The sequence below is a fragment of the Populus trichocarpa genome, chromosome 4, assembly GCF_000002775.5.
Source record: "Populus trichocarpa isolate Nisqually-1 chromosome 4, P.trichocarpa_v4.1, whole genome shotgun sequence".
Taxonomy (NCBI): Eukaryota; Viridiplantae; Streptophyta; class Magnoliopsida; order Malpighiales; family Salicaceae; genus Populus; species Populus trichocarpa.
This window is the reverse complement of record NC_037288.2, coordinates 3762046-3779650: the sequence shown is the minus strand read 5'-3', so window position 1 is coordinate 3779650 and position 17605 is coordinate 3762046. Positions and strand designations below refer to the sequence as shown.

At 32.8% G+C, this 17605-nt stretch overlaps 2 protein-coding genes across 3 annotated transcripts; both read right to left on the bottom strand.

Moving 5' to 3' along the window:
* Positions 1-1064: 1064 nt before the first annotated feature.
* LOC7456780 (ethylene-responsive transcription factor 12) lies at positions 1065-2073 on the bottom strand. The gene has a single exon (XM_002305744.4). The coding sequence runs from the start codon at positions 1921-1923 to the stop codon at positions 1393-1395; it is 531 nt and encodes a 176-aa protein (XP_002305780.1). The 5' UTR covers positions 1924-2073; the 3' UTR covers positions 1065-1392.
* A 6929-nt stretch (positions 2074-9002) lies between these two features.
* Positions 9003-15863, bottom strand: LOC7477387 (receptor-like protein 4). Of its 2 annotated transcripts, none has more exons than XM_002305745.4 (9): positions 15633-15863; positions 13415-14470; positions 12583-12730; positions 11739-11810; positions 11558-11629; positions 10463-10534; positions 10311-10388; positions 9929-10110; positions 9003-9655 (listed from the first exon to the last, which is right to left on the bottom strand). In XM_002305745.4, the coding sequence occupies exons 1-9, from the start codon at positions 15703-15705 to the stop codon at positions 9534-9536; spliced, it is 1875 nt and encodes a 624-aa protein (XP_002305781.4). In that variant the 5' UTR covers positions 15706-15863; the 3' UTR covers positions 9003-9533. The 2 variants fall into 2 exon arrangements, with proteins under 2 accessions (XP_002305781.4, XP_024455626.2); XM_024599858.2 differs by having other exon boundaries at positions 13415-14502; positions 15633-15838.
* Between the last annotated feature and the right edge of the window lie 1742 nt (positions 15864-17605).

The following is a 17605-nucleotide window of genomic DNA, read 5'->3' as shown; positions in this document are numbered from 1 at the left end:
TATCTTCAATTTTTAACAACCTTAATTAGCACTCCCACTAATTAATTGATGGAACAGTTTTTTTTTTTTTAGAGCTTTTCACAGGAAGAAAGGCTGCTTGTTGGGAGTTGGGCCTCTAGGACACAAAACACACACCCCACATTTGATGAAGGTTGCAATTTGGTCATTTAATTTAAAAAATTATGTCTTTTTCACCCAATCTATGCTCCTCCTGTATATATGCGATTCCCAAAATTCCGAAATGGAACTCCAAACCATTCATATACCATTTTTTTACTTGATATAAATAGATTAATCATACAATTAACAATATTATATAGCTTTTCTTTTTTTCATATAAATCATGTTGAGAAGGGCTATTGTTCCCATATCGGAATGAGTGGAAACTAGGGGGTGCATGCGGGGCTAAGACTCCCAGAATTAGAAAAGAGAATTTATTATTATTATTATTAATGTGAGTGTATATATCAACTTGTGCATATTTCAACTAATATCAAGAGCCTTAAAATTAACGACCATGTAAGCCTCCGGTGACCCTGAAATTTATAGAATTTAAACTGGTGACTTCTAAGAAGCAAAGTCAAGATATAATCAGTTAAACTACACCTCTCAAGGTTTTAAAATAAAAACTTTAGATTTTGCAAATAAATCTAAAGTTTTTCTACCTAATAGTCATTACAATTAAAAAAACTTACAAATTGGTCCTTAATATGTAACTTTCGAATCCACTTTTGGTATGTTTGAATAACTGTATGATCTTAATATGTTCACTAGCCGACCGGCACCCAAATAGATTTTATAGCCCCCGCCCTTGATGTGTTTACAGGTGAGGTTTAAAGAACTCAACACTCGTTCTTGCAAGACTGCCACAAGCAGTAGCTCAAACTTCTAGCGCGTCTCAAACAGGCAAGCGCGTGAGGGGAAATCGCATAAAGGCAAAGAAAAGTAGTCGTTGCATCCAATAATTCTTTTTTTCTTCCTTGTGTGTCTAAAGTCTAAACCAGGATGGAGAATCCATCAAGGCCGGAAAAGGGCAGAGATGGATCGACAAGAATAATAGAACGGGACGAAAAGAAGTTACTTTCCATTAAAACTAAGAAAACATTATATATATACAAACAAGTCCTTCATGATTCTTAGTTTATAAATATTTTGTTGTTAATAATACTCCCTTTTCTTGCCTTAATACAAGGTGTAGATAGCGAAGCAGACGGTGCAATAGGAAGGGGGAAAAAAAAAAAAGAGGAGAAAAAAAAGGAAAATAAGAGATAGTGGTAAGGTTAATAATAAAAACCAGCCGCAAGATATGCCTTAGAAGAACAAAAAGAGACAGACCGTCTTCTTCTTCTTCTCCATCGTCATCATCAGTTAATTGTTACTATTAATATTCAGTCACAGCCACAAAGGTGGAGGCTCGTTCAAATCTATTGGCAACCCACGTCGCACCATCCCCAAAAACGAAGCCGGAGCAACATTTTCCGGCACCGGAGCTCCAGCTACAGCACCAACACCAGGACCCTCTATTTTCACTACTGGCCCAGAAGCTGCTGCAGCCTCAGTAGCATTGAAGTTCATTTCTTTAAAAACCACTCCAGTCTGCAAGAACTCACCAAGACCACCAAACCTGTGGGACCCGACATGAGGACTTGAACCCCAACGAAGGTGGTGGTGGTGAGGGTCGGATGGAAGATTAAGGTCCAGAGAGAGACCAGAAGTGGAAGGTGGTGATGGGAAGTTAGTCTTTGCCTTAGCTCCACGAAGAGAACGAGCTGCACCATCATAAGCGAGAGCAGCTTCTTCAGGTGTATCAAATGTGCCTAGCCATACCCGTGTTTTCTTCCATGGGTCACGTATTTCTGCAGCATAGCGACCCCATGGTCTCTTTCGAACTCCCCTGTAGTGTCCTTCCCTTGAAGAAGCCATGAAAGGAAGGGAGCAGAAAGGGATGATAAAAAAGAAAAGGAAGCTTTGAAGAGGTAGTATGAGAGAGAAGGAGAAATGTGAAAAAGAGAGGATGCATAAGGAGGGAAAGAGAGTATAAAAGTGGAGGGTCCCACGTAGTCACCCGTAATCGTCGGCTGGACGGCACGATCAGCTTGTTTATATTAAAGAAATCATATGCCCTTTGTATGTGCAAATCTATATTCTCGTTTTCATTTCTTTTTCTTTGCAAGTCTTTCGGATCCTTGCCAAGTTTGGCGCATCAAAGACGTTACTATTCTGTGACCTTATTTCGGTGATGTTTCGGACTTTGATTATTTCTGTATTTTAAAATATTTTTTATTTTGAGGTATATTAAAATAATTTTTTTATTTTGTAAAATTTATTTTTGATATAAAATACAAAAAAAATTTAAAAATATAAAATAATTAACTATCATTAATTGTTATGATTGTCGTTTTAGAAAAATAGGTTTAATAACAATATTTTTAGTTATGGTTTTAAAAAATATATGTTTTATTAAAACTGTTGTAAGATGAATTTGTGCATGTAAAATAAATAAAAAACAAGTCTTTACCAATAACAAAATATATTATTTTAGCCTCTACGTGACCAAGATTTGAAATACACTTACGTGTAAGATCCAGTGCAAAAATAAAAAATTATTTATCTAACAAAATAATTTTTTCTATATAAATATCAAATAATCTCTTAATTAAAGCAAGTTTTAATTATTGAGCTATTACAAACATTTCACTTAGATAAACATTAACGTGGATAAAAAGTTAAGAAAACAAGATTTATTTATTTTAAAAAATAAAGATAAATTCATAGATGAAATTAGTGATCATGGTTGATAAAGCGAAATATGAATTTGAATGTGTTTATAATTATTTATTTTATTAAGATTAAAAAGGTAAGAGTTCTAACCTCATAGTCATGGATAACGGCAATGAATCTGAATTTCCTAAAAACTCCTTAAGATCTTTATAATGATAGGCGGAATACCGGAAGCTGCAAACTTCAGGGGAGCCGAGGGCGGGCGCTGTCCCTAAACTCAGGTTGTCACGTGTGGCAAACATTTCGAGTGCTGGGGATGTCTGAGCGAGCTTATGCCCACCGTGTATTCCACTGAGTGAATTTACGAGCCAAATTATCTATCATTTGCACTGACTACTTTATTAATAAAGCTAATAAATATTAAAATCTGATGGCATTGCTGTCCTCAAAGAAAGAAGCATGATATTTTTATTAGATCCAATTCATTATTAACTTTACCCTTTTCTTTTTCATATAATTTGATAATAAGTAGTAGGCACGTTATCACGGGCTGTTTCAGCCCATTGAATGTTCAATAATTTTTATTTTTTAATATTTATCTTTAAAAAATCTTAGATTAATATTTTATTTTAGTATTTTTATGATTTTAACGCGCCCATATTAAAATCAAAAGTATTTTAATATATTTTTTAATAAAATACTTTTAAAATAACAAAATCACACTTAGCCGGTGGAAAGGGATGGTCCTATTCCAAAAATAAATTTATGTTCCCACTCCCACATTCATTTTGCTAAAAGACTAGCTCTCACTCCCTAGATTCTATTAAGGAAGGATATACACGTGAATATCTAAAAAAACGAGTTATCATTAGCATTAGTATCCAGGTTTTATTTATTTATCGTGCTTGAAATTAATTGTTTTAATTATTTTGATGAAAAAATAAAAATATATTATTTTTATAAAAAATAATTTAAAAAACAAATCATATTATCACACCGTACAATACTTAGTATGGGTCCTACAAGCTCTTAAAATAATAAATAAAAAGAAAGAACAATTGAATATCATAGCCGCCGCCTGATTAGACATGAGAGGGGAGAGCGCGTGTTACAGAACTCAACGTGTGTGTCTTGTGACTACACATAAAGGGCGGTAATGATGATGTCAGCCCTAGAAACCAAGCGAACCCCCAGATGTACGGCGCTGCTAAGCGGCGCCTGCCATTTGTTTCTTGTATGTGTTACATTTATTGCCGTCGTAGACAGTAATAGTAGTTTTTTTTTTTTTAAAAAAAAAGCAAAATAAAATAGTGGGTGTCTCTCTCAGGCTAGCTGGGGGAGGGAACAGTGTGTGTTAGAAGAACAATGATTTATGAATATTATTAGATTGGATCGGATATTGCAGGTGTGGTGGGGTGGCGTGTCTGCTAGCGAGTGGACGGTAGCTGCTGCTGTTTTCTAGTTGCAGAGCCAAGAAAAAGAAAGGGATTGTACAGAGCCCCCACGTGGAGGGTACATAGGGTGGTGGTGTCTGAGTGGCGGGAGACAGCCCGAGTTGAGTTCATGCATCTCACATTGCATAATGCGTCCATATATAGATAGATAGATAGCGTGTTTGACTCAGTTTTTGGGCCTAACAAAAACATGAAAGCAAAAGGTGTGGCCTATCTTTCTCCTGTCGTAAAAATTTCTGCAAGGCTAAAAAGGATAAAAACGGTACGGATATGGTAGGTGGTGAATCTTGGGGGGCTGTGTGCTGGTAACTGAAACCTTGCAGGGAGTCACTGACATGTGTTCACGTGAAGCTGGTATTATTGTTGTTGTTGTTTTTCATGGCTTTAGGTTTTCTTTTTTCTTTTTTCTTTTTTGCTGTGCTTTAATTTTTACATCAGAGACACGTGTGGCAGTTACTGGATGTGTTTTTTATATATATATTATTGTACCAATGCAAATTTAGGGTGAGAATGATTTTTTAAAAAAAATATTGGCGTAATAACACGGTTTGCTCTTATTTATCACTGTTTGAAATTGAGGCATTCAAGTTTGTTACTATTTTGAATGGTGATATTTAAGTTTGTTGTTATTTTAAATCATGATATTTAAAAAAAATTATGAAATTTGTTACATATAAGAAAAAAGAAGAGAGAAGAAAAAACATTTAAGATATACTGAATTTTTTATTACAACATCATTGATATTATTATGAAGATTTCGATAAGATCAATCAAATAATATCAAAAAATATTATCAACGATGACTTGAGCATATCAAGCTTGCTTTTCAAAAGTAACGGGTGATTCACTTGCTTTTAGTGATAAGTGTGTCTTGCTCGGGTCATTGTTGGTGACCTTTCTTGGTGTTCTTAAATTCATTTTATCAAGACGTTTCTGATTATATCAATGATGTCGTAATCAGAGTTTCGATACACCAAAACTTTGATTACAACACTACATGTACTGTCAGATAAATGTTGATGAGACGAATCTAACGATATAAAAAAAGATCACCAACTGTAATTTGAGCGGCCACATTTGTCACCTAAAGATGGCTAGTGACTCATTTGCTTTTGTCGACAAGTGTAACTCATTTAAGTCATTGTTGATAAATTTTTTTAGTATTGTTAGATTTGTATTGTTAAAGTATTTTTGAAGATACTAATGATAATGGTATCGTAATCAAAATTTCAAAGTACTTCTAATTTCTTTTTTTCTCTTTATTCCCTCCTCTCTAGTCATGTCCAAATACAAATATGCAAAAATATTATTTCACTATTTTTTTTAATTGCAATATATACATATTATGAACTATGATATTTCACTATTTTTTAAAAATTATATTATTTCACCCGTATTTTTTTTAAAAATACAAATATGCAAAAATAACTATCCTTTTGCCAATCGAATCAGACACATGATTGATAGGTCAGTTGCATGGATAGGAGGACCAGAATACGGGGCAGTGCCGAATTTATCCCACCATTTTAGCATACAATTTTACTCTTGTCTTTTGCCTTGCCTTGTGTGGACATTCAGAAACTGCATGCCCAGAGTGAAAAAAAGTCTCCCTCTGCCAAATTAAAGCCCAGCAGGAAGAGTGTTGAATGGTAATTTGTGGTCTCAAAAGATCAGGCTGAGCTAAATGAAGATCATTCCATGAGGTCAGCTCTCTTCAGCTTCGAGCCCCCAACTCAGCACCAAAATTCAAATTATGGGTCACTAGCAGTTAGTACAAACCTGCCGCTGGCCGAAGTAAAAAAATATAAGTTTCTGACACTGAGTTAAGCTTTGCCCTAAACTACCTGCAAATATATTCATTTGATTAGATGTCTTCTGAAGAAGAAGCATGCATGCATGCGCGCACCTATAGAAATGCTCGTCTGTGCTTTGGATGATCAAAGAATGACATCATTCATCGTCTAAAAAGAACATTCACCTCACAAAGACACCAACATTCATGCTTTGGTCTGCCAAAATATGTTAATTATTTTCTTAATTATATTTACCTTAAGTTTTGATCTTAAATCATGATTTGCTAATATGATAGTTGTATTTGATGTAAAATAAAATTTCTAATAATAAGTCTTTATTGTAATTGGTTTATTATTAAAGCCTATTAAGAAATAACCAGTTTACTATTTTATCCTTAAAACTTAAAATATCTCACTCTTATAATAAAATGTTTATCTTTACACATATTACTTATATTTAAAACTAATATATTAGAATGGTCCAATATTTAATATAACTTTACAAACTATAACTATCAAATAAATTAATATATCCACTAACAAATTAATTAAATAACATGTGTGTTATATTAATCATTGTGTGGTACTAGATTAAAATCACAGAAAAATTATATTAAATGTCCAAATGTATATCCTAGCAAACACATACATCTTAATTACCTAAAACACTTGTGTCTTATTGATAAAAAAAAAAAAAAAAAAGATACGTTAGTCAACTTAATATATTAAGAAAAAATAGGGGTATTTATGTAAAAGACATTGAATATCTTGGTATTTTAAATTTCTCTCAATTTAGAAGAGAACCACATTCCTATTAAAAAGATATATTTTTTTTTTTGTTCTTGAATTATCATATGTATAGAGCTTTAGAAAGAAAAGAACGTGAAAGAATAAAATAGGAAAAGGACCTTCCCTTGGCTTTGAGACTTTATCTGATGGGTAGAGATCTTATTGAGTTTTATCATAAAACGATAAGGTATGAAATGCGATTCACTGAGAAGTATTTGTCAGCGAAAATGCCCTGTAGTTAATTTATAATATTAATTTTATTTATATAAAATTTATTTATTATTAATAAAAATATATTTTATTTTTAATATTCATTTATATTTAATTAATAAATCCAGAATAAAGGTAAAGCTCATAGGATAAAAATGCTTTGTAAGAAAAATAAAAAATTCTTATAATTATAAAATTCTTATTACATCAAAACATTATTCATAATTGTTCTTGATCAATGTTGTATTAAAACTGAATATTAATTAGAGTTGTTGAGACCGATAAATATTATGTTACTTTCTTTATGAAATGAAGCAGTTGCTTTCATAAATTGAGATATGAGAGATACCTGAAACTAATATGTAGGTGCTTGTCAGATGATATGTGCATTGAATTGATCCGTAAGAGAATTTCATATGGAGAGATCATCTACGTTTATGAAAAGGTCACATGGCAGTCTTGTAAGTGATACTTGGATTTGAGATCACTAAGTTATTTTATATAGGATGTGTTATGTTTTGATCATGACTACATGTTATCCTAATCAAGGATAAAAAAACAGGCAGATATTAGGTATAGTATAAACTATATGAAGGTAATTGAGTAATTAAGAGAAGGTTCATTCTCTTAGATGAATTAGAAAAAATATTTCATCTGTTTTCAAATAGTATTGATTGTTAAATCTTTAACCAATATTAAATGAAATTTGAAAAGAGTTTCAAATCTTATTTAAAAAATCAATAACTATAGAGTTAACAACTAAAATGATTTAACAAAGCAGACATACTTTATGTTATAATGTCTAAATAGAAATATTCTTAATGAAGGAATAGTAATTACATTGAAAAACTGGTCACCGAAAAATCAAGTCAAACCACTTATGACTTTCTCAATATTTTAAGGATCATGACAAGTTATTAGGTATTGTACTTGATCTTTAAATATAAATTAATCAATTGTTGAATTGATAATAGATTAAATTGCTTAATTTATTTAATCTTATTTTATTTAGTATTATAATTTATATTTGAGCCAACTTATTAGGGAATTTAATGGCCACACACGAAAGAGCCATTAATTAGAAATTAAAATGGGATGATTAATCAAGTGTGACTTGATTGTAATAATTTTTAAAAATTAAGAATTAGAAGATAATTAATACAAGAAATTTCAATTCTAAACTTAAAAAAATCAAGTAAGGACTTGATTGAATAAATTTTTAAAATTATTCTAAAATAATATGTGATGTTATTTAAAAGGAAAATTGATATTTTGTCATTTATATAATTTTTAGGTTTCTTTATAAAGAATGTTAAGACTCTTATTTTCTATACAATACAATAGAGTACATAAACACTTAAATACAAAAGAAAAGAGCTAACAATCAAATATATAGCAATCCCCCTCTTCTAAAAGGGTTTAGAAAAATTTTTTACTGGTGGTTCATGTGAATTACAGTTAGAGATTGTATACTTGGATGACTTATGGTTTACGACAACTCATCCTTGAAGTAAATATTAAAAGCCAACAAGAACATCTAATTTTAGATAATCTTAAAAAAAAAACCTAAAAAACTCTGGATCTTTTAACAAGATTTTTAGAAATCATAAAAAAATTTAAATTTATAGTTTATGCGGAGAATATAAATTATAAGAAAACCAAAAGTATCCTTTCACCTCAGTTCTCCCAAAAATTTTTGTCAACAAGATATTCTATTATCCCTCCGAATATGGACGCATGTCAGCATTGGGCCGTCTACTGCTAGAAAAATAGCTCACCGCAAGATATAGAGTGAGCCGAAAAGTTATACTCCAACCCGAGTGAAAGCAATTGAAGCTATACTCGGTCCGGATCATTATTTCCCCATAACGAATAGGCTAGCTTCCCAGCCCAAAGGGAAATGCCCAGAACATTTTCAAAAGAGATGCATAACTGGTGACAATTCCAGATATTCAAGAATGTTTGTTCTTGTACAGATTAGTCTTCTTCATATTATTATTATTATGTTCAAGAAACAAACGCATAAGACACAAAATTAGTGGGAATCAATACAAGTGCTTGTTTGCACAAAAGCATTCACTTGTATTCTTCTGGAGAAACATAGCAAGATAGAACCATTACGAACAGCTGAAAGAGTTAATGGGAATTACATGTGTATCCGCTATTGATCTAGATCAAAGTTTTGTGACTTCATGGAGATATTTTACAACACTCTCTTCCTATGAACCTAAACACAAAATAAAGAAAAAAAAGGAACCATTTTGATATCACTATGTATCAGTGCTTCGAAGCCATACAACCTTCCTTTGCCAGTACTGAGCCAAAAAATTGTAGATTTGAAGCAGCTTGTATGGTTTTTCATTCTATATGACATTCGGTGGCACTGAAGGTGGATAGGATCTTCGATTGGTGTTTTCTCACTTTCCAAAGTTCACCAAACGAAAATTTGCAGAACCCTGAGTTCCACAAGAATGGGAGTTCAAATCAAATTGGGTGGATTCATGTTAAGAAATAAACTAATCAGAATCCAAAAACCAGCAGAGGAGCAAGTTTAAAATGGACTGTATCATGATAGTAAGCTAGGCCCGTTCTCAGCAGCTGTCCGAGCATTGCCATGACTATAATGCCTTGTCATCTGGATATCATGCGACAATTGCGTCCTTGCTTTTGCATATGGGGCACCTCTTTCTGTAAACAAGAGAAAGCATACTGTAAGTTCGCAAAGAGGAGAAAATCAAGCAGATTTGTGCTTTCGAGCACTTCATCCACAACTATGTCTGAGAACACTATTTTTTCTCTTATACACAGGGAATAGAATCTAGGGTGTTGCTTATAATTAACTTTGAGTGCCACTTTATTTTTTGATGTATCTTTGCCATTAAAATCACTGATCAATAAAAGTTAGGAAACCAAATTATGCTATCATGTATGTATATCTGAGTTTATCATGAAAACCTTTACCTGCAATCTGCTGTGCACGGAGAATATTCTGTCGTCTTTTCCACCAACACATTGAACAGATAACCATTAGAAGGAATCCCACGGATGTACCAAATGCAATGCCAATTTTCTCACCAGCAGAAAGGTGAGGGCCACATGTACGCAACCCAGGTATGCCACAAAGACCTGCATTATCTGTAAAACTGCACAAACTACAGTAAGTATAATTTTAGACATGGTTATAAATGAAATTTAGTTATGGCTTTTTTTTTCACTGTGATAAAAATAAGCAAAGGATGCAAGTATAGTCTAAGTAAACATATTCAACATATCATAAACATGTTATGATACGTATTCCATTCAAAGCCAGCAATATTAAAGAGCAACACTTGTTGCAGCATACTTGAAGCTAGCTCCATGCAAAAGTCTTCCTCCTAGCGCTGCTGGGACTCTTCCAGACAGAGAGTTACCATTGAGATTCCTGTACCATAACAGCATAAATTGTAGTTCGAATATATACTTCCGTGGATTAATTAACTGCAAGAAAATTCTTACAGTCTTCGCAATGATGTCAACTGTCCAAGGCTTTCAGGAATTGATCCATTGAAGGAATTGTATGAAAGGTCACTGTACGCAACAGATATGATCAGACATTTTATTAGTACAGTTAAATCACATGATTAGGATTGGAAAATGCACTTCTATTTGCATCCAGCTTCTGGTGTTTCACCCAGAAGTTAACATTGAGTTGATTCACATTTCCACATGAGCAGAATCACCTTTTCTTTGTTCTTCTTTTTTGTCTAAAAACAAAGTTATTTAAAAAAAAAAGGGTTGCAAATTGACATTATGCTGACTGCACATTTCCTCGAGCACAGGATCACATTACTGACAAAATATGACTACTAACACCAGAAAGAGGAGGCAACATGAAACTATATTTGCTTCTTTTTCATTAAGGATTTCTTTCTTTCTAATTCTTTACCATTCTGCATACTTAGTGGGGAAAGATCAAGTTATCCATGATACCATGCATGCACAAACTAATATGAACCACCAATTGATTCACACAGTGATTGCTGAATTGCCTTTATGGCTGTGGTCCTTCTATGCCACAATTATATAATTTTTATTGTTAAAATTTGTGTTCCTTATTCCATTATACATTGACTACTTGGATATTCACTTGATTTTATTTGTTTGTGCTAGCAGTGGCTAATTTTTCCTACGTGAAAATCTTCAGCACAAGTTACATATTTATGTCCTATCAAATCCAGCTAAATGCGAGTTGCATCATGGACTTTGCTATGAATTTGAATTAAGCAAACATCAACTTCCTCATTTTGCATCTTATCAAATAATTCAAATGCAAAATCAGTGAAAAAGCAAAGTTCTATTTGTTGTTAAAGCAAGCAGGAGATGTGGCTGGTTGGAGGAACAAAGGATTTGAATGGACAAACTACTATAAGCAAATTGTTTCTAAGAAAATAAATGATAATGCAAGATAATCATATAGTAATCATATTTTATCAAGTCTCTGTCGCATACACTCACATTAGCTCCTTTGGTGGAAACTATTATCATCAGTGAACAGTTTTATTTGTGTAGAAATCTGAGTTAATAATGGGGTAAATGGATAAGCAGACTTACAGTACTACCAACCCAGGTATTGTTCCAATTGATGGTGGAACAGCTCCCCGGATGCTGTTATCACTCAAGTTTCTGTAAATGTAGAAAGTCGGAGCAAATTAAGAGATGAAAACAGAGAGTTAAATATTAGAAGGTCAGAGTTTTAGTTGCAAGAAGAGGACCATAAGTGCTAGAAACTTACATGTTCTGCAAATGACGTAGTCTGGATATGTCATTTGGAAAGAAACCCCTCAAACCTTGGTTGTCAAGGGAACTGACCATGAAGAAGTAATCCGTATTAAGTGATGGAAAATATTGACATCTTAAGATAACAAGAATTAAATTAATAATTTTAATGTCAAATTAACTGGAGAAGTGACCTATGAATCAGCCAATTATAGGAAAAACTTGAAGGTATTATTAGTAGTAGATCTCCAAATTAACTTAATGAAACATATTTATTTCATGTAAAATTCTTAATATAAAGTCTGTCAACAGATATGTATATTACTTAGAGCTTTTATTTCTCACCCGAAAGTATGTGCGGAATGAGAAAAGCTTTTCAGGAAGCCTCTTAGTATGGATAACATAACTCCCTTTATATATATTAAACTAGAAGACCAGAAAGTGAACAGCACAATCATCATGTCTTTGAACAATGCCAAGATTGAGTACTTTCTAAATTTATTATCAGTACCAGAGATTTTTCTTCAGCAAAAAGAAAAACAAGGCGAAGCTAAACTATTTAACATTTTCTGCACATTTTGTATGGATAAACCATTAAGAAGGTGGTGACTTTGAATGCACGAACAAGGTTACAAACTTTGCAAACGTATTATGAGCACCACAGAAAGATTTCTTGTTTAACAATAAAATGCTGAACTAATTAAAAGTTTTATGACTTTGAGTGGAATAAAGCACTGAGAAGGTAATGAGTGGCGTGAATGAATAACAAGAAGGATTCAATAAAAGACAATATCTGGTTCAGATAAATCGTAGTGAAAAATGAATAAAAATGAATTTGAGGAAAAGGATCGAGACAGTACAGTCCATCGATAAACCATTTGCTGCTAGTCTTGTCAAAATGGCAATCTGCTCCATTCCATGGATGTTCTTGGGGAACACATGGATCACCATTCCACCCAAACCGAAGAGGAAGGCTCAATGCACTCTTCAATGACTGTAAAGCTCTAACTGATAAGAAGAACATTCAGATTAGTAACAGTTTACAAATTCCGAACTTTTTGCAGAATTGCTTTTCCTATCTATATAATAAATCTGAGCAAAAAGAACCATAAGACAAACTTCAAAACATGTGTTTTATGAAATGAAGATCAAAGGCAGATCTATAGCAACGCAACATGTGTTTAACAGTTTCTTCTAAATACCTGCAGAACTGCATCTAAGACTTCAAAACAGCAGAAGATCATGTCACATAAACCACCAACGTGACACAATTTGTAAGGTAATTAGGAGCCCATTTTAAATAATGGCCAAACAAGAGGTTACAACAAATTGATCCAAAACCCTCATGATGCAACCATGAGAAGATTTTGGTTGCTAATCAATTGCATCAAACTTCAACTTTTTTTGTTTTTTTGTTATATGAAAGATGGTCAGTGAGAAGTGCCAATTTAATAGGTAAAATCGTGATTAGCTTGGGATCAATGCCCATCAAAAGTTAACTTAGTGTTGAACAATACATTACTTGATATGGTATTTATATGCATTTTTTTAAGCAATGAAAGAATTCTAATTTCTGCAAACTTCAACAACTTAGGGGTATATGCATGTAGCAAGCCTCATTCTAGTGCGCCCTACATATTCCTTGAATAGAAATAAACAGGAATTTTATTAAGAATGAGATGGTATATGCACCTTCTTCCAATGACGTTTTGGACTCAGCTGTAAGAATCTCAAACACCTCAATAGCATTGATTATGGCATGACTGCCTTCTTTAGGATGCAAACCGATCGTCAGAATTCTTCCACTAACAGTGACTGTGGTGTTAAGTACAAGGGCAGTATACCGATCCCCACTCATTTTGACAATGTCTACATCTTCAAAAGCAACAACACCATTAATCAAAATGTCAAATACCCTTTTCCCTGCTGCAGTGACTGAAGAATCAATCTCAGCAAAGTGTAACCAAATCGAGTAGTTTCTATTGGGATCCACATCCATTGTGTATGCTAAATCTGGTTGAGTATCAGTGCTAACCAGGGCTGTCTGATAAAGAGCTTCTGGATAATAGTTTGGTGCATTTGAAGCCTTCTTGATGCCACTTTCAGTAGATCTAGCTAAATCAGATCCCTGGCCAAAAGTTTTGATTGGACTCCAAAATCTATCCCCACCCCAGTGATCCCCACTATAATCAACATCAAATTTCGGTTTCCCATTACCACAGCTCAATCTGGCGGCTGTTCTAAGGATTATCCCTTGAACCCATGCTGGGCCAAAATAGTATGCTCTATCTTCCATTTGAAGAATCTCAATGGAAAGTATTGCTGGATCTCCATGACCTGTGCTGTGGAAACAGATAGAGGCAGTTCCATCTGTTAAAAACACTAGAGCTTCAGTAAATACTTGGTCATCATGGTTAGTCCAACCAGATTTCAAAGAATAAATTTGGGTGCCTTCAATGGAAATGTCAAATAATGGTTCATTATCAAAATTACGATGTCCATCTAGTCCAAAGAAGACCCTTACAGTATAATGCCCCTTTGGCACTCTATTAATATTGTAGCAATTGTTGGGACCTGATGATAGGGGGAAATAGCGAAGAGTTTTTAGTGGAGGACTGATGTAACTTGGGCGTGTTGCATTTGCTGGAATCCCTCCTGTATATGCAAAATCCTTATACCAAAGTGTATTGGTTGGTGCTGTATGAACATTCAAGCGAGCTCCGCAACTTATGCGCATAACCCAAGGTGCTGTAGGAAGATTGGAAATCTATTAAGTAACACTGAAAAAGAAGAATGAATTATATAATGTCAAAGCAAACATATTCATTGCTCTAGCCTCTAGCACTTCATTCAAGCATACAAGACTGAACTCACATTTGTTAAATGATTCAAGTTGTGCAAATATCTAACCAGATATTCCTTGTTACTTCAATGTCTAGTTGCAAAAGTGAATTAGCACCCAACATATTACACACATTTTCGCTGTGTAAGCTACTACTAAGCAAATGACAATCTATCAATAGTTTCTGCTCTAGAATCTAATGGCCCGGTCTACTGGACAATTTTACAGAAATGATCAACTATCCGAATAAAACAACAGAATGAATCAACAAATAAAGAAAGAAAGAATTCTCTCGCTTGCCATTTCAATTTTCCATATACATCACAGTATAATATGTTTCATGGAAAATTTTATGTGTTGGGGGAGAGTAACTAGTGTCATCCTATTAGTTACTAACTGACCCACTTAAAGAAGGAGATAGACATAAGAAAAAAGAGAGAATAAAATTCATAACCCACGAAAAATTATAAGAATATATACACCTAGAATTTCTTTGCTCTACTTGTATTCATCTCTTTCATTAAAGTGGGCAGGATGCCACTAGTTACCACATGAGCATCATAAAATTACTCTATGTTTCATGTTCTTGTCTCCCAGTAAAATATTGAATCAAGAATAACTAAACCAAATAGCTGTACAAGTCCCAATTTAGTCAAATATTCTTGCTTTCTCAACAAAGAAAAAACTCCAAACGTAAAACTTCCTTCTTCCTCTCTTTTCCTACACCTTCTCAACAATCAAACAGATCCAAATCAATCCCACTCCATATCCATAACCATAGATTTCAATAACAAAAACACACACACACTGTTTTCCCATTCTGCTCCTCTATCCAAACGCTAAAAGAAAAAACTAAAAACCAACAAAACTGAAAAAACTCCTCTTAATCAGAAGCAAGAAACTTAAAAACCAGAAAACAGTTTATAATCATCAACACCTTTCACAATAACACGAAATTCACTTCACAAATCAACAATCCAAATCCCTAACAACGAAGAATCAATCTTTACAGCAGGCACTGAAACAAAAAAAAAAAGCCAATTAAGTTCAGCAGAGAAAGCTTCTTACCTTGTCTGGCTATACAAGTAGAGAAAGCTAAGCAAAAAAGAAGAGTCCATAATAGGAATGGAAATCTCTGCATTATTTTAGCTTTCAAAATTTTCTTTCTTCTTTTTTAGCCAGTCGCTCTCTTTCTCTAGTGTTTCACCGCTTTCCACGTTCTTGCACTGTCTTCTTCTTCTTTTTTCAGATAGGGAAACAGGAAAGTAGCAGAGAGTGAGAGAGTGAGTGTGCTTGCAAGTGTTTGCAGGTATTATAAAAATCTATGTGGGCAAACTACAGGTATAGTCCTCGATTATGAAAAATGTTTCAATTTGGACCTACATGTTAATAACTTGTGTGGGCATACAGAAAGATTATGTTATAGTTCTCTCTAATACGATATTATAGGAGGATATTAGATTTAAATTAAATATAAAACTAAACCTGAAAAAGCAAGGTAAATACGAAGATGAGAATCTTATTGGCATGAGTCTCGTTCTTTATTATATCCATTTTGATTATTTATATTATTTTAAATATAATTACAGATAAATAAAGTAACGTTAATCAGCACTTACTAATCCTTTGATCACATGGATCGAACCATCTTGTTTTTAAAACATAAAAAAATGTCAACTACAAATTTTGTTTGGCAATCTCATTAAACCCGATAAATTGAATCAGCGATAATAATATGATTTTGATTTTAAAAAATAAAAATAATAAAAAAATCAATAAAAAGCAAGTCAAATTAATCCTATAAAATCTAAAATGAAACATATTATAAATACCCATTCAAATTAAACCAAATACTTAAAATTATTTTTGGTATGGCATCCTTTTTCTAAAAAAAATTGAGCCTACAATATATTTTATCGTCTTATATTTAGTGGTCTAATCTATCAAACTTGTAATTCGAGTAATGAAATTTAATGTGTTTGATTTTTTTTAATTTATTTTATACCTAATATAGGATAAAAAATAGAAAAACAATTTTTATTTTAAAAAATCTAAATGATGATACTAGAATAAACAAATTAAAGGAACAAAAAATTTACAAAATGATTTTTTTATAAAAACAATATTGACATTCTAAAACGGCTTGACTCAACCCATGTCAACCCACTACATCCATCACCATGATCACGAGATTGTGACAATCATGTAAGAATCAAATTTGAATAAATTAATCTAACATGAAAAAAAAACACATCATGAAGATAAATTTAAAATAAATCAAGTGCTTAAAAAAATTCAATCTGACATATTTTTTTAAAAAAATATTAAATCGACCCGGATTTTGGGGTTAACTCATTAAACCTACAATCCAAGTTATGTACTCAACTAGTTTTAATGATTTTTTTATTAAATTTACTTTTGACCCAAATATAAAATAAAATAAAAAGCCAAAAAGGAGCCTGGTCACGTGGCTCGGCGTGGCAGGGCCTTCTAAAAAAAAGTTCAGATAAGTAGGCCTTCAAGTCCAGCTTGCGTGTCTAGCTTTGTTTTATATATATTTTTTATTTTTAAAGGGGAAAATAAATTTTTTTTTGTTTTAAAAAAAAGCAGACAAAGCATCATCTGCTGTGTTGTAAAATTTGATGACTAGAGGGTGGCAAAAAAATCAAGGTCTTGGTTTTTTATTTTGTGAAAATTTTATTTTAGCCTAAAACACCTTAATAAATCTATTTATGGCATCAAATAACCTAAAAATGACTCAAAAATTAAAAAAATCAACCCAATCTTGAAAATATTTCACAGGCAGATCTATCTTGTCAAGGAAAAATAACACTTAGGTGAAACTCCCCTCGTCAAATAAAACTCGTTGATACCAAGATCGATCATTTTTATGGTCAGAACCAGCGTCAATGACGACTTTCTATCTCTACAGGAAAGGACTGAAAAATAAATAAAATAAAATTTTATATCAAAATTTTATTTCTGACAACTGAAAAGACTGGTTAATTATTGATTGAAAAGGATGGGGGACCAAACTGAAC